This window comes from Sorex araneus, chromosome 11 (genome assembly GCF_027595985.1).
Source record: "Sorex araneus isolate mSorAra2 chromosome 11, mSorAra2.pri, whole genome shotgun sequence".
Taxonomy (NCBI): Eukaryota; Metazoa; Chordata; class Mammalia; order Eulipotyphla; family Soricidae; genus Sorex; species Sorex araneus.
In genome coordinates this window covers 7,973,539-7,996,192 of record NC_073312.1, presented here as the reverse complement: position 1 = coordinate 7,996,192, position 22,654 = coordinate 7,973,539, and the positions used below count along the sequence as shown (strand labels likewise).

The 22,654-nt window shown below is 47.9% G+C and overlaps 1 protein-coding gene across 1 annotated transcript in view; it reads left to right on the top strand.

Moving 5' to 3' along the window:
- Positions 1–958: 958 nt before the first annotated feature.
- The window catches only part of INPP5F (inositol polyphosphate-5-phosphatase F), a 73,615-nt gene continuing 51,919 nt past the window's right edge, over positions 959–22,654 (top strand). The window contains exon 1 of the mRNA XM_055118844.1: positions 959–1,105. Within this exon, the coding sequence (XP_054974819.1) occupies positions 1,009–1,105 (97 nt within the window). The 5' untranslated portion in view covers positions 959–1,008. The remainder of the gene's footprint in view (positions 1,106–22,654) is intronic.

The following is a 22,654-nucleotide window of genomic DNA, read 5'->3' as shown; positions in this document are numbered from 1 at the left end:
CCGCTGTGCTATTGCTCTGGCCCCCAAACTGACTTCTTTTGTAATGTCTCTTGAGGCTCATGATGCTGAACTGGGAACATCAAAGCCTCTGAACTTTGCTCCCATCTCCACAGTGCTAGGGCTAGAGGATGGTCAACCGGTGTTTTCAGTGGTCACAACACAGGCACTTCTTATGCACATACACACACGCACAGAGCTGCGTATTTTTGACTGTTGTATGTACCTGGTTGACATACACATACACCCAGCTGTGTATTTTCCATTGTTACAGGCAGCTAGTTGAGGTACACACCCACACCCACACACACACCCACACACACGATCCACCAGCAGTATACACACACACACACGCACGCACGCACGCACACGCACAGAGGCCTGGGTGGCACTTCCTTTTCTCAAGGCGGTGAAAAATGCAAAGAATGGTAATGCCCGGCATGGGAGGGGAGGCCCCAGGAGTGTTTCGACGGCCCCCTGCCAAGGGAAGGAGGCCAGGCTGACTCAGCCCTGCCCGGGTCTCGCCGAGGTCACCACGGCCCGGAAAGGAGGGCCGGCGGGGCGGGGGAGGAGCCAGGGGCTGAGCGAGGAGGAGGAGGAGGAGGAGGAAGGGGAGGAGGAGGAGCAGGTGGAGGGAGGAGGAGGAGGAGGAGGGAGCTGGCGGAGGGGCGGAGAACAGGAGGAGCCGGGAGAAGGCGGCGGGAAAGGGCGGGAAGGGGCAGGGATGGGAGGGCGGAGGGGAGGAGCCAGGGAAGGGGCGGGACCGAGAGGGCGGGGCCCTGCGGGGGCGTGGCCGGCGCCGGGGGCGGAGTCGGGCCCGGGGCGGCGCCGGGCGCGGGCGGGGGAGGCCTCGGAGGCCGCCGCCGCCGCCTCAGCGCCTGCCGCCGCCGCCGCCGCCGCGCTCGGGCCGCCCGGCGCTCCCTCGGGGCCGCCCTCCCGCCCCGTTCCGGCGCTGCTGAGGCGCGCGGGCCCCGGCGGGCTCCGGCGGGCGCGGCGCGGCGCGGGGCCGGCATGGAGCTCTTCCAAGCCAAGGACCACTACATCCTGCAGCGGGGCGAGCGCGCGCTGTGGTGCAGCCGGCGCGACGGCGGCCTGCAGCTGCGGCCGGGTGAGGCGCGGCGGGGCGGCGCGGGCGCGCTGACAGGGCCCGCGCGGGCTCCGGGGCTGGCGACCCCGCGCGGGCTCGGGGCGGGGCCTGGGCTGGGGGGCGAGCGCGCGGGCCGGGCCGGGGCGGGGCCCCCCGCTGGACACTCGGGCGTCCCCCCTCGGTCCCCCTGCGGCCGGCGCGCCCGGAGTCGGGACCCCCGCGGCGCCCCCCGGGGGCAGCCTCGAGTCCGGCCGGACTGTGGAGGCTCCGACTCGCCGGCGCGGGCGCGGGCGCGGGACGGAGGGGCCCTGCGGGCCGTCCCGGGGGCGCGGCGGGGCCCGCGGGGGCCACGAGGCGGCGGGCGCTGCCCGGGTGGGTGGGTCGGTGGGTGGGGGGCTCGGGACCCGCCCTCCCCCCTCCCCTCTCCCCCTCCCCCCCGAGACCGGTTCCGGACCGCGCGGGGCGGCGGGGCGGGGCGGGGTGGTCGCGCCGTGCCCCCCTTGGTCCCGAGCCCCCCCCCCGCTGTCGTCGGCGCGAGGCCGGGTGCGGGTCCAAGGCGCGGCCCCTCGCCCGGGTCAGGGCGCGGGGGTGGAGGGCGGGGGGCAGCCCAGCCGCCGGCGCTCTCGGGCAGGTGCACGTCCCCGCGCGGGCCGGGAAACTTTGTCGCTCAGGCTCCGGCCGCGTTGCTCGCGCCTCCGCCGCCTCTTTCCCAGCGAGGTCGAGTGCGGTGTAGACGAATCAACTTCGGGAGGTGTCAGAGTTGGGGCCCGAGCCACAGCTGGGCAGGGAGGGAGTGCGGCTGCCGGGCACGGACCCGGGTTCGATCCCCACCCCCCCCCCCAGGAGTAACCCCTGAGCGTCGCTGGGTGTGGCCCCCAAAGCAAAAGCAAACGATAATGGTAATAAAGAAATGCGGTGGGAGAGTTCAGAGGGCGGGGGCCGAGGGGGCGCCCCCGGGTCGGGACGGGCTCCTGCGGCTCGGGTTCGAGACCTTCATCCTCGGGGGGAGATGCCCGCGTGGACGGAGCTGCCCCGCCGTCGGGCCCAGACGTTGTGACTCCAGCCCGCTCCTCTCCCAGCTCCTCCTGGCCCCCCGCGCCCCTCCCGGCCGCCTCCCCGTTTGGGTCAGGCCTGGGTCCCCTGCTTGGGAGTCTGCAGGCCGGGACTCGAGACCCCCCTCCAGCTCAGCAGCCCCCTCGGTGGGGAGGACCCGGCTTTCCAGCGCTTGCACACGCTTTTGAACGCGCGCTGGTCTGCCCTGCGTCTTCCGTCTCTGGTCCAGAAGACGAGGATCGCCCCGTTTGGAAGGGAGGTCGAGTCTGGTGGGCAGTGCCGGGGGGCAGGTGTCAGTCATGTGGACCCAGCCTTTCCCAGGGCTCTCTCTGAGGGGCCCGGGACGGACAGGGACCCCCGGTGGGTCGAGGCCCTGGCGGGGGTCTGGGTGCCTTGCCTGCCGGCCTTGGGGGTCTGTGTCTGTGTCCCGTGCACAAGGGGGTTCTCCTGTTCTTGTGGCCGAGTTTTCCCTCCAGGCGGAGGGAAAACCAAAAATACTTTATTGGGGGCTAGGAGTAGAGCACTTGGGGCTGAGCCCAGGGTTCAGTCCTGCCCTGGGAAGCAGCGGGCGACTGAGCTTTCAGGGGAAAGGCCTTCCTGGCCGCTCCGAGGTTTGTGCCTCTAAGCAGTGCTCACGCAGTGACCGAGGCCTCGGTTTGGGACTAACCAGCGGGTTTGCATGACTGCTTATATGCCCGAGTACCATATCCGAAGGCAAAGTTTCGTGTTTTTGTTTTGTTTTGTTTTTTTTGCTTTTTGGGTCACACCCGGCGATGCACAGGGGTTACTCCTGGCTCTGCACTCAGGGGACCATATGGGGTGCTGGGAATCGAACCCAGGTCAGCCTCGTGCAAGGCAAACGCCCTCCCGGCTGTGCTATTGCTCCAGCCCCAAGTCTACAATGAGGTTTACCTCACTTGTTAGAATATAGCAGACCACGGACTGAAGTAGACCAAACATCTAGAGGAACGAAGAAACACTATGTTTCAGAAGTTACGGACTGTTTTGATCTTCGAGGGTTTAGGGATAGGCAGTAAATAAATAAATAATGCACTTGACTTTCCACAAATAGTTGATCCTATTCAGGCTCAAGATCCTTTCTGAAGAGTGGTAGCAGCATTTTAAGTGCTTTTCAGAACTTTCTATGTATGGAATCATTTAACATTCTCTTAATACAGCCTGGGAACTCTGAATTCATACATTTATTGGATGTTTTCCCTCTGGTTTCATGACCAATTTTGTTATTGTTTATATAATTTAAAATATTTAAAATGATTTAAAATTGCAACATTTTAAATATTTTAATTTTAAATAAAATTTTAAATATTTTAATTTTTTTCTTTTTGGGTCACACCCAGCGATGCACAGGATTACTCCTGGCTATACACTCAGGAATTACTCCTGGTGGTACTCAGGGGACCATATGGGATGCTGGGACTCAAACCCGGGATGGCCACGTGCAAGGCAAATGCCCTATCTGCTGTGCTACTGCTCCAGCCCCATAAATATTTAAAATATTTTATGGAAATAAAATAAAATATTTTATGGGGGGTGCCTGGAGAGATTAATTATAGTATGTAGGCCGCTCTTCTCGCTCCTGGGTTTTATCTCTACTACCGCATATGGTTCCCCAAGTCTGCCAGGAGTATTCCCTGAACATGGAGTCAGGGGTAAGCCCTGAGCACCACTTGGTGTGGACAAAAAAACCCAAAAAGCAAAAAGCATAAAATATACTTTATTGGGGGCTAGGAGTAGAGCACATGGCGCTGAGCTCAGGGTTCAGTCCTGCCCCCTGTAGTTCCTCACTGCAGTTATTTTCTAAAGGGCAGTACTATAAGTCTTTGGGTGGTGTTGTTTTTCTGGTTTTGACAGAAGAAAAAGATAGTATAATAATAGCGTTAAAAATGATCAATCTCTTAAGCTGGAATATTCGATACTGTTTGTCTCTTTTCCTGCCTAGTTTATTCTGTTAATAAATACTCTGTTATTCTGGCACCAGCTAGGGAGCCATCCCCCCTCTACACTCTAGCCTCTGGGGCAGAATCACTGGCCACACCTCTTGTTTCTAGGTGTTGTGTCCTTTCAGCGTATTCTGTGAGTATCATGGAATCAAGAGTTTGCTTTCTTCTCCCCTGGACAGTGACCGCGATCGCCAGGGCCAGGACCATGTTTCACTCATGTGGGTGCTCCCGGGCATCCCAGTGCTTAAGATGCAGCACATGACTTTTTAACCAAAATTAGCCTTTCAACTCACACCAGAATTGAGTTGCGTCATATGTCTCACGTTTTCTCTCAGTAACAGAACTATAAAAAAAAAATGGGATGTTGTGTTATGCTTATTACTCAGCTTGTGCCTTGTTTTGAATATCTTTCTAACTGGGGCAAGAGAGCTCTGTTGAGCTGGATGGAGAGATAAATATGGGGAAAGGTGCATTTCCACTTGTGTTTTCTTTTTTTAGTCTAGCATCACACTTTTCCCAAATCTTTATAGGAATGTTCCTTATTTTCTTCAGTACTTCATTTTATATATATATATATAAATATGTATAAAAGTATATTTTTAGCTCAGCGGTTGGATATTGTTTTGTTGTTGTTATTTCCCTTTTGTCCCAAGGAGACCGAGAGCTCTGTATGTCTACATAGTACTGCTTTGTGGTGGGTGCGGATGTCTATTTCAAGGTAATGACCAGAGTTTCATTTTACGGTCTACCAGGGAGTGATTAAACTTTGTGTAAATGTCTGGTGGTCTCTTATGTGGCTCATTCTACCAGCTGAGAATAAGAATCATAATTTAAAAGACTTAACAAGGGATGTAGCCCACTTCACTTTTGGTGAGTGGTGATAGAATCTTTATCTCTTAATTTTTTAAGTTATTTCCTTCATGAGGCAGGGGAGATAGCACAGAACACTGGAGTTCATGTCTTATAGGCGCAGTGCCCACACTCTATGCCTGGTACCCCTGATTTTGCCCTTAACACTGTTGGGATGGCTCCGGTGACCCCCCACTCTGCTAAGCCAGAGCAGCACCACTTAGCAGGCTCGAGCACTGGATAGTCCAGCTCAGCTGGGCGTCCCAGGAGTGCTCCCTCCATCCCACCAAAGGGAAAAAAAAATTCCTTCCACTAATCTTTGTGGCTCTATGACATAATGATGTTACATAATTCACCTTCATTCTATTTGAGTGACGACAAAAAGAATGTGTCCTACATATATAACATTCATAGGCCTATAAAAGTGACTATAGAGTTGGTTTTTTTTTTTCTTTTTTGGTCACACCCAGTGATGCTCAGGGGTCACTCCTGGCTCTGCACTCAGGAATTACCCCTGGCCATGCTCAGGAGACCATATGGGATACTGGGAATCGAACCTGGGTCGGCCGTGTGCAAGGCAAAAGCCCTCCCCGCTGTGCTATCACTCCAGCCCCCTTAAATTTTTTTTTTAAATAAAATTATTTTTAGTATGTCATATGAGAAAGTTTAGTTACGAAATTAAAGTCCATATAGAATTTATATCTTTTGGGGAATAATATTTGTCACTGTATTCAGTTATTTAGAGTTTGGTGTCACTTGCTATGTGCTCTGCAAAGAGTCTGAATTTTATCTCTCTAAGATTAATAGCAACTGATAGCGATAGCTTTTATTTGGACATTTTTCTGAACTACACACTGTTCTACATCCTGTCTACGCGTTAGTTTAGTTCCTTCTCACAATAAACCTTAGGAGGGGGGATTTACTCTTTTTCATCCCTTCCCTTTTGCTGTAGTTATTGCAGTGACCAAGGTTCATGCACACTCAGCTGAGGGCTTGCTGGGGGGGAGGGCAGGATTGGGGTGTTGTCACACATCTTTTATGCTTTTTTTTTTTGGGGGGGTCACACCTGGCGGTGCACAGGGGTTACTCCTGGCTCTGCACTCAGGAATCACTCCCTGGCGGTGCTCAGGGGACCATATGGGATGCTGGGAATCGAACCCGGGTCGGCCGCGTGCAAGGCAAACGCCCTACCCGCTGTGCTATCGCTCCAGCCCCCACACATCTTTTAATTGTGAGACTTGCATATACACTCCAGTGGGTCGGGGGAGTTTTATTTCTTTTTTTTTTTTGCTTTTTTGGGTCACACCCAGCATTGCTCAGGGGTCACTCCTGGCTCTGCACTCAGGAATTACTCCTGGCAGTGCTCGGGGGACCATACGGGATGCTGGGAATCGAACCCGGGTCAGCCGTGTGCAAGGCAAACGCCCTACCTATTGTGCTATCACACCAGCCCCAGGGGGAGTTTTATTTCTATCCTTATTTCCAGTCAGGGAAACTGGAGCACTTGAGAATTCGTCAAAGATTACAGAGGAAGAGAGCAAGCCTGTGTGTGACTCCAGATCCAGGCTTGCCTCACTACTGACAAAAGTGTCACTAGTAGTCTGGATCAAAATGCCAGTAATGGGATTATTTGTTCTTTGCTCCTACACTGGCCCTCACTACTTCCTTAAGAAACTATTCAGTTAGGGGAAATGTTTTCTACCATTGGCTAGTGGTTTTTCCAGTTAGTTTATCAGGTTTCTCTTCTTAAGTTTTTATACCATCTTCAGTTTGGAAGGAATAGATATAGGGGAGATCTTTGAACAGGAACACTGATATGGACTGGATGAGAACTATTTCAGTCACTGATGAGCAACCTGAATCCTTTCCAGTCTAGTTTTGCCAGAGTTCTAGATCCGATTTCACAGATACCTTCTCAGAGCACACAGGTTGGGGGGTGGGGGGAGGGTATCGGGGGATGGAGGAGAGAAGAATCTTTCTTGGAAGGCGGGGCCGTACCCGGCAGTATTCAGCGCTGACTCTAGACACTGCACTCAGGGATCACTTCTGGTGTGCTCTGGGGACCTTACGGGGTTTGAATCCGTGTTGGTCACAAGTAAAGCAAGTGCTGTACCTGCCGCACTATCACTCTGGTCCTGAGAAAAGAGTCTGTAGGGAAATCGTCCTCAAAAACGGGGTGAGGCTGGAGAGATAGTAGTAGGGTTAGGATTTTGCCATGCATGCAGCTGAGCTCGGTTCAGTCCCCAGCACCGTATATATTTCCCCCCCCCCCCAGCCCCACCAGGAGTAGCTCTTGAGCACCGCTAGATGTGACCCTCAAAGCCAAACAAACAAAAAAGAGGTATTAGAGTCACTGGTTACTAGATACTGTTGTTCTGACTGGGCCATGGCTAGCAGAAGCCAGGACCGGCCAAAACTGATTGGAGAGAAAAGACAGAATCAAGGCTTCGAGGTTAGAAACGGGGCTGCTCAGTGTCTGGGTCATTGGGGAGCCTGATTGCATTGTGCTGCTGCAGGCATCCCCCGTCCTATCTGCCCAGCTTGCAGATTCAGTGCACAACACATGGCCGCAACGGGACAAGTTCCGTTGATGAATGGAGGTAATTCTAGCCTAGGGAGGTGGCAGAGAGGGCTGGAGTTATGCTTTAAAATTTTTTTTAATTAAATTTTTGTTTTGTTTCTTGGGCCACACCTGGCTGTGCTCAGGGCTTGGCTTACTCCTGGCTCTGCGCTCAGGGATCTCTCCTGATGGGGCTCGGAGGACCATAAGGGGTACTGGAGTGCCAGGGATTGAAATCAGGTTGGCCATGTGCAAGGCAAACACCCTTCCCGCTGTACTGTGACTCTGGTCCCTGGAGTGATACTTTTCACGCAAGAACCCGGGGTTCCATCCCTGGCAGCACATGCTCAGTCCCCTGAGTACTGCACTAGGAGTGCACTTCAAGTGTGGCCAATAATAGCTCCAAATAATAATAGCAATAGTAACTTTAATCTTTGGTCAACTCTGCCTTGAGCAGCCACAGGTTTGTTGAATTAATTGGAGATCTTTAGAATTAAAGATTAAGTTGCCTCTCTGCAGCGAAAAAGTAATAATTCATTTCTCACAGTCAGTTTTTCAGGTAAGGTGGAAATCTTTTTGGTATGTGGGATCAATAAGTTTGTTCTCTTTTTGAATAAAAATAAACGGCACCCACAGATATTTCCCCACTCCCACCCAGCTGGACCTTCTTTTGTGGGGGGTGAACCGCACCAGCGATATTCAGGGCTTACTCCTGGATCTGTGTTCAGGAATTATCTGTATTCAGGGATCATATGGATGCTGTGGATAGAATCTGGGTCGGCCACGTGCAAGGCAAGTGCCTGATGCCCTATCTGCTGGCTTCAACATCTCCAACTGGTCCTCCTCCTTTTTTTTTTGTTTTGTTTTGTTTTGGGCCACATCTGGAGATGCCCAGGAATCACTCCTGGAAGTGCTCAGTGGACCACACGTGATGTCAGTGATCAAAGCTGGGTTGGCCCAGTTCAAGGCAAGAGCCTTACCTGCTGTACTATCTCTCAGGCCACACCATCTGGTCCTCCTGCAAATAATGACAGGTTGCTTGTTGCTGACTTCATTGTCTGATTTATTACAAAATCAATGAATGTATTTGCACGTAGATATTAGAAAGTGAAACTAGATTGACGACTATCGACTTAATCCATTCTTTTAAAAAATATGATTTTTTTAGTTACTGTCAAATTATAAAGTTATTTATGGTTGTTTCAGGAATGTAATTTTACAACACTGACCCCTTCACCAGTGTTCACTTCCCTTGACAGTGCCCCACCCCCACTCTATTCGCCTCCCTCCCATTTTGCCTTCCTCCCACCAGTCTTCGAGGCTAGATATGTTTTTTGTGCAAAAACATATACGTACATATGTATATAATGTATATACACACACACACATTTGCACTGTTACTGATAGGGTTTCAGACAAAGCTTTACCATCTTTCAGCACTACTTCCTCCTTCTAGTCTAATGCTCCCCTCCCTGTCCTGTCCCTCAGCCCCCCCCCCGCCCAAGAGGCATGTTTCCTCCTGAATACCAGTTCTCATGTCTTTGTTTTCGTTGTCTTTGGGTATTTGTTATTCCAGCATTATGTTCCTTTACATTCCGCATATGAGAGAGATTATTCTGTGTCCCTCTCTCTCTCCCTCTGACTAACTTCACTAAGCAAGATACTCTCTAGGCCTTCCATGTGGCAGCAAATTTCATAATTTTTTTATGGCCGAGTAATATTTCATTATGTATATGTACCATAATTTCTTTATCCAGTCATCCATTCTTAAAACCATATTCTATTTGTATGTGTATATTTCAATTTAAGCATTAGATTTTTACAAGTTGGTTTTTTTTTTGAGATGTTTGTACGAGACTTTTTGCCATTTCTGTGTATCTTTGTAAATTATTATTTTGTTCCTGTTAACATTTGTTGTAAAAGCAGCCGTTAAAAGTATAGCCTTGCAAACTGAAGTCTGAGAACAATGTCACAGAACCTCTAGCAAATAAGTACTTGTTAATTAGTCTAAGTTATAATCATGTGTGAACTAATGGTGGTCTAAGTTATGTGTAAACTAACAATGATTGATTGGACTAAGGATATTGGTATTGGAATGTGTTTAGCAAAATAAGGAAGCAGCACACTTTCATAGGCTCATACCTTTCAGTGCTTGGGGGTGCCCAGGCCCGGGGTGACCAGGCCTAGCGGTGCACCAAACATTCTTCTGGGGGCCGTGCAGTGCCAGGGATCAAATTCCAGGCCTCACATGTTAAGCATATGTTCCAGTGCTTCTGCTTCTCCTGGCCCCCACGGTTTCCTTTTATTATACAGTGGCTAATACATTAAGAAATCATGTATGAGGAGTATTTTTATTTTTTATTTATAGTTTTTGGGTTTTGGGGGGCCATATTCAGTGATGCCCAGGGGTTTCTCCTGGCTCTGCACTCAGGGATCACTCCTGGTGGTGCTTGGGTGACCATATGGGGTGCTGGGAATCGAACCCAGGTCAGCTGTGCAAGGCAAACACCCTCCCCGTTATACTGTCTCTCCAGCCCCTGAATAGTATTTTTAAAGTGAGGGTAAATACTGAACAACGCATGTTGGTAGTACCTTAATTAAGCCCTCGTACTATTAGGATGACTCATATTTGGGTTGCTGTGAGCCCCTTGAGGGAACTGGGCTCATTCACAGAACAGCCTGCTCGAATGCTCGCTTTCTTCCACAGGGCTAGTTGAGTGAAATGCAGGTTGATTTTAGGTCACATTCCTTCATTTTCCTTTATTATTTTTTACCTTAATTTTAGGTCCTTTTTTTGGCGTGTGGTGGGGCTTCTGCTGGCTTGGTGCTTGGGGAACTGCTTTTGGCCCTGCTTCGGGGACTGTATGGTGCTGGCACCTGGCCCACCTGTAAGGCCTCAGAGCTGCCTCCCTGGCCCCAAATGTTCCTTCATTTTAACTTCAGGTTCTTTCACATTTAACCCTGCATTTGTGAAAAAAACTTAATAGTGGGGTTTTCATAAGGGCGTTTACTTTCTTTTTGATCCTTATTTGAAGCAGCTTTTCACTTAAACTCAAACTAGAGATTTCATAGTAATATCTAAGTATCTACGGAATCTTATACATGCCGTAATGCTTTTAAGTGTAGTTGTTTGCGCATGCAGTATCAGTGCTGCTTCACAATGTCAGACACAGATGTTCCCCCCTTTCAGCGTCCTATCTCAGTCCCCGCCAGGAACAGCTGTGGTGGGCAGAGCAGAGTTTCAGAGTAACAGTAGTTGGCTAGTTTCACTCGCTTCGGGTTACTTGGACTTTGGACTTCGGGGCTTTGGTTTTTAATACCCCTCAGCCTTTCTCAGAAGCAGCCTGTCTCCCTTCTAGCCTAATGTTACACAGTTTCCCCTCCAAATTATATTAAGTCTAAAATTCCAGCCAGTGTTTACTGAAGGCCTATCTGCTGGGCATTTAAAGAAAGAGTAGGTGCTTCTCTTCTAGTAGGTGGAGAGGAGAAACATTCCAGAAGCACAGACTCGCAGATTTGCAGCCAGAAGCTTGAGAGTCCTTTGAGATAGTTCCGGGCGCAGGGATGAGGCTCAGTGGTAAAGCCGCGTGTGAAACCTTGGGTCTGATCCCTGGCACCACAAGGGAACAAGACACTTCTGTGGGAGATTTGAACTGGGTCTTGAAGTCTGAAGTCTGGTTTGTTTCCTCCCCAGCCTGGTGAAAATCCACTTTTCTAATTTGAAAAAAAAAAAAAATGGGAAGAAAGGTGCTCTTGTATTTGATTGTACGAAAATCTTCCAACTGTAGATGTTTCTGTCATTGTGGGAAGCCCAGAAAGAAATTTATCAACTAGTGGGCTTTTTTTTTTTTTGTATCAACAGATATGTATTACATGACAATAACATGTACTAGTGGACTTCTATGGGCGGAGACGGGGGTTGTTCCTGGTGCAGTCCAGCTGCCACCAGTGCTACACGTGGTGGTGCTCTGAGCACCTTACTGGAAATCAGACTCAGGCTTCAAGCATGCCACATGTGTGCATTACCACCTGAACTTTTGTCCTGACCCCTGGACCTGATTTTGTCTTAGAAATAACTCTGAAATTTTATTTCTGTCTTATTTCTAAGGAGAAATCTTATTTCTAAGGAGAAATAACTCCTTAGAAAGAAAAAGAACTCTTTGGGTGCATGAAGACTTTGTTTATAATTGGAACAAATAGTGCCTCTGACCAGACTGAAGTAGTCTGCATTGCCTTGTCACCTGTGGCCAAGGGACAGAGGACTGATGTTTGGTCTGGAAGCGGATTTTCACTGGAAGCCAATTAAAATGGCAAATTACCTAGACCTGTGGGTAGATTTGAAGGCAGAACTTTCTGGTGGCAGAACGGCTATCGAATATTCCTAGATGGGGACAGTACAAAAGTTTTGAACAGTTTCCAGGGGATTATTTCAATACCAGCTGGAAGAAGGGTTGCACTGTTCAACAGTGCTAATTTTATGCATCCCTGTTAAGAGACCTAAAAAAGACAAATGTTAGCTTACCTGTGCTTTGATATGGCCCTCAGTATGCCCTTTCTGAAAGTTATATCGAAAGGCAGTTTGGGGGAAAGCAGAAGGAAGGGTATATCCTAGCACATTGGTAAGTTTCTTGAAGGATCTATTAGGAACTTATTAGCCAAGGGTTTATTCAGTCCTTGTTTGAACTGGTTATATTTTTAGCTGCTTCTGTGTTTGGAAAGTTGTAATTTAAACTGGTCTATGTATATTTATTCACAACCCATGTCTTTCTAGTGCACCTTTCCTGCTAGTATACTGAATTTACTGTAAAATTCACAGCTCTTAGCTTCATACATTTCCATAAGGTCCTCTCAGGACCTAATTCTGTTGTCTGAACTCTCAGCTAAGTCTTTCTCCTTAACTGCCCTCTTCTGGGAGTTGCACTGGATATTCCTCCAGACGTGACAGGACTTTACAGTTCAGAGCGAGAATCCTAGCGGTCTTTAGTTTGGATATTGTGGGGATTTTTAAGTCATGAGCATGAAATATATTAGAAATTGCTTGCGGTGTGTAATGTCACATCTGGCAGTACTTGGGATCACACTGGTCATGAGGGGTGGTGCGGGAAATCCAACTGTCAGCCTCATGTATGCAAGCTGCAATCCTAGGGTCGATTATTTTTTTCTTTTTGGGTCACACCCAGCGTTGCACAGGGGTTACTCCTGGCTCATGCACTCAGGAATTACTCCTGGCAGTGCTCAGGGGACCGTATGGGACACTGGGAATCGAACTCGGGTTGGCCGCGTGCAAAGCAAATGCCCTACCCGCTGTGCTATCGCTCCAGCTCCCCCCCGTCGATTTTTAACATACGTCTCTTTAACTAACTTAGACTAGTTTTATGCCAGCCCACTATGAGACCTTTTTGGTACTTTAGAGTTTCAAGTTGTACGCAGCTCAGCACGTTGTCTGAATCAGACTGCGAAACTATAATGAAGTTGCGTATGCAGGTCTCACCCATAACCTATAATCACCGAGTCCCATAATTCTCAGCCTGGCTGAACACCAGAGTCATCTGGGAGACATTTTCAGAATAGCTGTGCTAGGACCCCACCCTAATTGAGTCACACTCTGAGGTGTAGGGCCCAGTCCTGGTATTTTATAAAGCTCTCGTGTGCTGAAAATAAGCACTGATTGAGTTGGTGTTGCCCCTGGGAAACCACCTACTGCTAGCACTTCTACATTATATTAGCTCTTTTTTTTCCCTTTTTGGTTTTTGGTCCAGTGCCTGGGGGCTTCTCCCAGCAGAACTTGGGGTTGGGGGGGGAAAGAGTTTGGGATACGATACTTGTGCCAGGGATTGAATGGGAGGCACTAGCTTGCAAATTATGCAGCCCTGCCTTTTGAACTATCTCCCTGCCCCTATATTAGCTCTTCAATTTTCAGATCCTGGAAAATAATTACCTTTAGAGAGTTTTCAAAGTGAAGTATATCGAAATATATCTTTGCAATTCCAAGATCACACCCTGTAAATCAAATTATTTTGTTTTCTCTTTTTCTGGCCTAATTAAAGTTTGAATGGGAGCTAGATAAGCTAATACCCAAAACTTTTTCTCATTTTATAACCCCCTCCTCATCTGTTTGACCTTGATGCTGGTCTTTCAGAACAATGATATCCTTCGCTTTTAGCAAGAAATGAAACATGGGTCCAATTATGTGTGCATACCCTGGCACAGCTTTTTAAATTCTTTCCAGGACATAAGTCAAACTACCTTTAAACTTAGGAAGTTGTGCAAAACCCAGGCTGCTTCTTGGGCTGAGGGAGTGCCATCACTCGGAGCCTTGGAATGAATGACTCATGCTCTTCGCACACGCAGTACTTAATCGCTTGTTTTCGTGTACCAGGAAGGGAGGGCTTATGAAAATAGAAGCCGCACACTGCCAAATGGATCTGAAATCATAGTGTTTACCTACTGGGCTAAACAACTGGGCTCCTGACAAAATACTTCTGCTTTTGTATGTGTGTTAATTTGATTACCTCATTTGTGGTGGCATTTCTAAAATGCTACATATCCTTTTGTAATTCATTATCAGATTTTTTTTTTTATGAAGTGGCTTTTAGGGTCTTAAACTTTTAAAACATACTTGCAAATCTTTAAAACTTCTCTTTGAATTTGTTTGCTCTATTGGCATAAGCCTTTTGAATAAAGGATTAGAAAGCAGTACATGTGTTGCAAATAAATTACATGGCTGTTCCTTCTGGAAGGATGCTAAAAAGCTCTCTGGCCGTTTTCTCTGTCATCGCCCTGCCTGTCTGCCTCCAGGGAGCCATTAATACAGTGTCAGTGTCTAGTTCATTGCTACATGCGCTGAGGCCTTCCAGTGGCATCTGTGCATGTCCTCTACGGTAGGGACTCTCGGAGTTGTTATTTCCCCCTTTCTGGTTTTTTTTTTTTTTTTTGGCGGGGGTGCTACTCCTGGCTGAGTGCATGAGAATCGGTCTCAGGGGTGCTAGGGGGACCTTGTGGTGTGGCGTCAAACCCAGGTCTCCAGCACGCCGAGTGTGCGTCCAGCCCTTTGAGCTGTCTCCCCAGAGAGTGGGGTGTCGCTGGTGTCGCTGGTCCCCAGCTCTGAGGATTCTGAAAGCAAAGGATGCCAGCCTGGACTCTGCACACACGGCCGCTCATTTCAACACCGATGAATTCCTTCATGAAAAGTAATGGGTTAAAAATTAGACGCAACATTTAAAAGTGTTTCACGTGTACCAGACTGCACAGGCAGCAACGTCAGCAGTTTGTAAAGCCACAGAGGCCTCCCCCCACCCCCCGCCTGTGCCAGTGACATCACCTGCTTTGCTTCAGGGAGTGCCTGCTGCCCGCCTTCCTCTGCCACCTGTCCTTCGTTTCCTTGCTTTGCCACTTTCACTGGAGAAGCCCAGGCCATTTGCTACAGGTTTCAAGCTAACTTAGTTTCCCAGAATTGTCCTTGTCTTTCATTGTGAGGAGTCACCTCTTCACCCTTTATTTTGTCATGGGTAGATGAGATGCTTTTATTACTCAAAGTGCCACTACAGGCGCTGGAGGGAGAATGCAGGGGTTAAGGCTCTTACTGGTCTTGCTGTGGCTCACCTGCTGGGTGTATGGTGCCAGGGGTCACTCCTGAGCACCACAGGGTGTGACCAAACCACCCTTCTCCCTCCCTGCCATAAAAAAATAAAGTGCCAAATAGCAAAGGCTGGTATTTGGAGATTTTTTTTTTTTTTTTTTTTTGCTTTTTGGGTCACACCCAGCGATGCTCAGAGGCTACTCCTGGCTTTTCACTCAGGAATTACTCCTGGCGGTGCTCAGGGGACCATATGGGATGCCCGGAATCGAACACCGGGTCGGCCGCGTGCAAGGCAAACGCCCTACCCGCTGTGCTATCGCTCTGGCCCCTGGAGATTTCTTTTTAAAACACAAAAAATTTAAGATGTTAGGTTTACTAAAAGTAAGTGAAAATAAACAAAAGGCAAAATACATTTTTCCAACTCACTTCTTTAATGCTCACTTTCACTTTGTTTGTTTTTGGCTCCAGGAAGCTATGCTGAAAAAATAAGAGTTTGAGGGCTTGAGAGTTAGCATAGTGGGCAGGGCACTTGCCTTGCATGAGGCTGATCCAGGTTGGATCCTGAACACCCTATAGTTCCCCTGAGCCCACCAGGAGTTATTTCAGAATGCAGACCCAAGAGTAAGTCCTGAGTGTCAGGTGTGGCCCCAAAACAAACCAAAAACATAGAGGAAAGGTTGAGATTTTACTAGTCTTCCTTTTAATTGGTTAGTTGAAACTTTGCATTTATTGTATTATTAGGAGTTATTATTTCTGTCTTCCATTTGTGCTTCTATTTATTGTGATTCCCACTCCTCATCTTTCATTGAATATTTAGAAGGTTTTTTAAATTAGTTTTGGTTAGGCGTCTTTCTAATTAAAAATCAACACATTTATATTCTATAAATTCTCAAAAAGTGGGATGTAGTTTGTATTTTCTCGAATGTAACTAAAATCTACTGATATAATCTGTGTTTTAAACCCCAAACCCCAGCATATTTTTCATCTCCCTGTAGGATTGACCTCTTTTAGATTTCCCTCTCTCCTGTGTTGGGGACTGAGGGCTGGGGAGGAAGCTGGCAGTCATGCTTGGTTTGCCATTTGGACCTGAACGAGGCTCCTGGAACAGACTAGTGCATCATGTTGATCTACAGATATGTTTATATGTTTCCTGAGGAAACAGAATTCTTGGGGCATAGCTAGGCATTGAGTTATTTTTATGAGATATTTATTAATCTGACAATATACTCAGGAAACAAGATCCTGCAATAGATTTAATAAGTAAAAAGCATACTGAAATTGTTCTTTTTTTTTTTTTCTTTTTATTCTTTCTGGGTCACATCCAGCGATGCACAGGGGTTACTCCTGGCTCATGCACTCAGGAATTACTCCTGGCAGTACTCGGGGGACCATTTGGGATGCTGGGAATTGAACCCGGATCGGCAAATGCCCTACCCGCTGTGCTATTGCTCCAGCCCCAAAATTGTTCTTTTTTTAATCTTCTATTTTATTTAGTAAATTAAAATTTAGTGCTAGCACAGTGGATAGGATGTTTGTCTTGCACATGGCCAATCTGGATTTAATCCCCAGCATCATATATGGTCCCCCAAGCACCCCCCAGGAATGGTCCCTGAGCACTACTGGGTGGAATCCCAAAATTAAAACAAAACTTTTGGGGGGGTTTGTTTGGGAGGGTTTTGGGCCACACTTGGCAGTGCTCAGGCTACTACTGTCCCCGCCCCCACCCCATTTATTGACCTACCTTTGGTTTACAGAACTGTGTGAGTTTCAAGTCACAGTTTAAGCTCTGCATTTGTGTCTGTGCTTCACCTCCTCTGCTGCAAGGGTTCTAGAATCACCTCTCACCATATGAGTCTTCCAGTTCCTCCCACCCACCTTTCTCTGTCCCTCTGGTAACCACAATATTTTTTCAGCCTGAGTTATTTTTGTTTTGCCAGTTTGCTTTATTTATATCCCACATATGAGTGAAATCATCTGGTAATTGTCTTTTAAGCTTCTGACTCCTTTGACTTTATATAATCACCTCAAGTTCCATCCCTGTTGTCAGAAAAAGCCGGGCTTGACCTTTTTGAATGGCTGAATAGTACTCCATGGAGTATATATTCCTCACCACTTCTTTCTCCATCGTTTCTAGATGGACTCTTAGGTGATTCTTTGCTTAGGCAGTTGTGCATAATGCTTTTCCAAACAGAGAAGTGCAAATATGCTTTCAGATTAGTGTTTCCATATTTTTCAGATAAGTGCTGGGAGTGGTATTTCTGGATCACATGGATTTCTGTTTTAAATTTTTTGATATGTATTTTTTTAAAGCTGAATGTAGATCCTTAAGATTTAAAAAGTGGTGGAGAAATTTCTTAAGTGGTTGGACCCTGGAATTTAAAATGCATATACATTTCCTAACTTGAACTAAAAGTTGTCGAATATTTCCATGTTGTGCTAGGTGCTTTCACATTCTGCCTTGTAATTTGGATGGAATCCCATTAAGAGAAGAGGAAATTGAAGAGGGGCTTAGAGACCAATGAGTGAGGTAACTGTGTTCACTTGGGATGTGATTGTCAGGCCGGGGCAACATCCGCCCTTGCTCCTCAGCAACATCCAGCTTTCCAGACCCAGAGGCAGCCCTGGGCCTCCCTGTACACACATGTGTCTCTTGGATCCCTGCCTCTGGACTGCCTCTCGTGTCCATCCTCCATACACGCACCTTAAGGTTAAGCTCAAATTCTGTCATATATGTTCTGGAGAAAATGGCTTCTGGATTTGTTGTCTCCTGAGTTTCGTTCCAAAGATTTTCTTCACATCTCTCTCACAATTCCCTGCCTTTTGTCTTAAGGACCTGCAGTTTCAACCTGTCTGGCATTCTCATTGCATTCAATAAATATTTGAGTGCCTGTTATGTGCTAAGTGGCCACTATATATGGGATAGACAAGCATTTTTACAAATAGTCCAGAGGGTCAGGAATGTAGCTCAAGTGGTGGAGCATTTGCCGTGTGTGTGTGTGTGTGTGTGTGTGTGTGTGTGTGTGTGTGTGTGTGTGTGTGTGGCCCTGGGCCTCAAACACTGGAAAATAAATAGAAAATAGAAATCCAGGTGGAAAAGGTATTTATGGAGATGGAAAGAAACGAAACATTTGTCAGACACTGAGGAGATGGAATCAGTAGGACTTCTTTGTGGTCAGTACACGTTTTGGCCGTCTCCTAATATCTGGCATGTATAGCTGCAGTGGAGGCCATGAGCTGAAAGCCCCATGCAAATCTGTTCTATTTATTTATTTACTTATAGTTTGGGGACCATACTCAGCAATGCTCAGGGCTTACTCCTGTCTCTGCACTCAGGAATCACTCCTGGCAGTGCTCAGGGAACCATATGGGATGCCTGGGACCAAACCCAGGTCAGCCTTGCTCAAGGCAAGCATCCTACCCACTGTACTGTCTCTCTGTCCCCAAGCCCCCTGCAGATATAAAATAAGTTATATCTGAGAACATTTGCAAGAGAAATGCGTGCAGTTCCAGGCATGTTAGAGCCCCAGACTGAGAGTGGAAAAGTGATGTGGGTTTTAAGAGGCTGTGTAAGATGGGGTAATCGTGTGACCGTAGCCCATCCTCAAGCCTGTATCTGAAATGGACCAGATGGTTGCACCTTTGCTGATGTATGTGGTGAACCCTTCAAAGATGATTCAGTGCAGTTACCTGACTTCCACTTCCATCCTGTGACATAGGCTCCTCATCCATTTAGCTCTTAATGTTTTTGTGCTACATCTGTCGGTGCTAGGGGTTACTCCTGGCTCTGTTACTCTGCAGGTTTGCTCTGGGAGGGGACCTTTCGATGCTGATGATTGAGCCCAAGCCTGGTATGCCTGCACGCTGCTTGTTGAGCACTTTCTCCTGACTCTTTGTTAGACCTTGGCATCTAATCTTGGCATTAGACCAGCCGTGCCCCACGGTTACAAAACTAAATGAGACTAGGTTTCCGTGAGCTTTCTGTTTGGTCAGGGAAACAGACAGTCGAGCCAGAGAAAGGTGTCATGCCAGAAATAGGAGCTGGGACCAGGGGACCCTGAACCTGATGGGTTCTGGTGGGCGGGTGTGGGGGGAATGTGCTGGGGAGCACCAGTGACCTTTGTTCCGAGTCAGGAATGAAGAGCGGGCAGCAGTGGGCGGGGAGCAGCATTTCAGGCCCGTCCTGCACACTCTGGCAGGACTGAAGGGACCCGGATGCGGGGGACGGGAGTCAGGAAGGTAGAACAACCAGCCCAGGGGCCGGCAACCTTTACATGAAATTTGCTCTTTGCTCCCACAGTTGTGGAGGGCAGGAGAAATCCTGTTGGATTAGCGTTGTTCAATTTTGTCTTGCTTTATGCCAGATATATTTCTATTAGATAGTAGAAATATTATAAACTGTACTTCAGGGCTAAGAATATTACCATGAGGAATAACCCCCGAGCAACCCAGATGTGACCCCAAAACGAAAGAACATTATTTGAAATAAAGATAGTTATTACATCTGATCACCAAGAAGATATAAAATTCCACATCTTAGGGGCTGAAGAGAACACAGAGGTTCGGGTTCTTGCCTTGCATACAACCTGCCCAGGTTCGATCCCCAACATCCCATCTGGTCCCCCAAGCCTGCTAGGATGATCTCTGAGTGCGGAGCCAGGAGTAAGCCCTGAGCACCACTGGGTGTGTCCCCAAAACCAAATAAATGAATGAATAAAATAAAAATCATAATCAGGGGGCCAAGAGATAGCATTGTGAGGTACAGTCCTGGAAGTCCCCTGGCACTGCCAAGGTGGCCTGGGTATCCCTGGCACTGCAGTGCCCAAACAGCATCCTTGAGCCCTTCTGAGGAACAGTGGCCAGAGTTGAGAGTTGCTGGTTGTTCTGATCGCCCTTTGGGAGGCCCCCCACCAAAAAATCATGAGTAGGGACACACACATGCAAGTTAATGGTGACTCATACAAATTATTTCATGCTTCAAAAATGGACTAACACCCTTTGTCTGGGAAACACAGAGCTAATACATATATATATATATATACATATATATATATGCTTTTCAATCATATATGCAACTTCTACAGATTGGTTTTCTGGATTTTTCTCACTGTACCTGACTTCTGCTACTCCTCTTTTCTTCCTGCTAAAGCAAAAATGGTTGCCTTCCCTCTTTTGAAAGAGGTTTGGGTTTCTGGAACCTAACACCAGCAGTTTTGGGGCTGCTCCTGGCTTAGTGCTTGGGGGACTGTGCAGTAGTAGGAGCAGAACTCGAGGCTCTGGCATGCAGAGCATTTGCACTAGCCCTTTGAGCTAACTCCTTGGTCCTTGACTCCCACTTTTATTTACTTTTGGGTTGTTTTTTTTTGGGGGGGGGTCACACTTAGCAGCACTCAGGACTTACTCCTTGCTCTGCACTCAGGATCACTCCTGGTGGGGCTTGGGGACTACATGGGGTTCCACATCAAATCTGGGTCTGCCATGTACAAAGCTAGTACCCTGCCCGCTGTCCTATCTCTCCAGCCCCACATGGCCCACTTTTTTTTTTAATTTTAATTTTTATTTATTTAATTTTTTTTGCTTTTTGGGTCACACCCAGCAATGCTCAGGGGTTACTCCTGGCTCTGAACTCAGAAATTACTCGTAGTGGTGCTCAGGGGACCATATGGGATGCTGGAAATCGAACCCGGGTCAGCCGTGTGCAAGACAAAATGCCCTACCCGCTATGCTATCACTCCAGCCCCAACATGTCCCACTTTTAAAAGAGTCAAGGCCATCTGATTCTTTCTTCTCCGTGTCATACTTCACCATTCATCTTTGCCTCCAGACTTAGAAAAAAGAGTGATGTCCTTACTTTCAATCCTATATGTGGAAACTGTATCCTTCCTTTTATGCCTATATTTAAATTTTTTATTTGTTTTTAGCAAAACAAAATAGTCCTTTTTTTTTCTTCTTTTCTTTTTGGGTCACATCTGGCAATGCTCAGGGGTTACTCCTTGCTCTGCACTCAGGAATCACCCCTGGCAGTGCTTGGGGGACCATATGGGATGCTGGGAATCGAACCTGGGTTGGCCGCGTGCAAGGCAAATGCCCTACCCGCTGTGCTATTGCTCCAGCCCCGCAAAACAGTCTTTTAATTGAACAAAACTTACTTGGAAAGTTCTGAGGGGAGAGAGGAAGTATGTATTCAAGAGAGAACACAGGCTTGAAGAGAGAGAGCCTGATTTCATCTATTTTAATATTTCTATGTTTTCATGCTAGATATTTCTCCTTAATAATCCCATCATGAACTCAGTCTTAATCGGTTTAATGCTTCTTTCTCTGCAACTCCAAAGTTATTATCAGTGGGTATTATTTTTAGTCCTTAGACCGCAAAACCTGGTCATTTTTGTAGTTTTCCTTAGTTTTCTTTTTCTTGGCATTAACGATTTATTCTCCTGACTGGCTGCTGTAATTACATGGTTCTAAATGCCAAAAGCATAAAAGGATATTGTTAGGAAATTCTGCCTATGCTTTCCTCGCTGCTGTTCTGCCCCGTTCTCTCTGCCTTGCTCCTTATTCCTGTCCACGTCATTATCCTGTGCCCCTCAGGAGAAGGATGTTTCCACGCCAGCCTGAAGAATCTCCCGATGTCCTCTGCAGCGCCTCCCAGAGGTGTTTCCCTGTGCCTGCGTCTGACTCGAGCCAGCCCTCTCACAGGAGCCTTGGAGACCCTTCCCTCCTCTCTCCCTCCCCCGCTCCCCCAAGGGTGTCAGCTCACCTGGGGCAGCAGTCTTGTTTTATGTGTGTCATTACCTGCCTGCCTTGGAAGTCCAGGCTCATTAGCCTTTTAGTCACGTCTCCACCGCGGCATCAGTTTACTCTTTCCATGCTTATCAGTTCAGATCCCCAGCGAACCATTGATCTGTTGAGAACTTTTCCCCTCCTTTATGTTTCTGGCTCTTTGAGTGGGACATGGTGCCTGGCGAGTACTCGTTGAGTGTGTCTTCAGTCAAGGGGGCAATTGCAACTCAAACCTCGTGCTTTCTTTCCTCGGCATTATTTCCCTTACTGCTGCTCCCCATCTGCTTGGAGTCCCGCGTCTGTGTCACTGTCCCTGGTCGCTGTAGCTCTCACGCTTTCTCCTTCCTCCTCCTTATTTCTATTGTGCCTTTGGTTCTCAAGGTGGGTAGTCTTTTTAGACTCTAAAAGAGGAAGATGAGAGGACAGGGGCCATACCTGGCAGTGCTCAGGGATTCTCCTGGCAGTGTTCAAGGGATTGAATCAGGGTCAGCCCCATGCCGAGCAAGCACCTCAACCCTGTGTTATCTCTCTGGCTCTTTAATGAAAGAATCATAGAACTCTGGGTTCTGTCCTCCTCAGGTAAAGGTGGGAGAGTTCTGGGAGCTGTCTCCTTTGCAGCAGCCTCATATATAAATGTGAAGTATTTGAAAGATAATATAGGTAGGGCTGGAGTGATAGCATAGCGGGTAGGGCATTTGCCTTGCATGCAGCCAACCTGGGTTTGATTCCTCCGTCCCTCTCGGAGAGCCCTGCAAGCTACCGAGAGTATCCTGCCCGCACAGCAGAGCCTG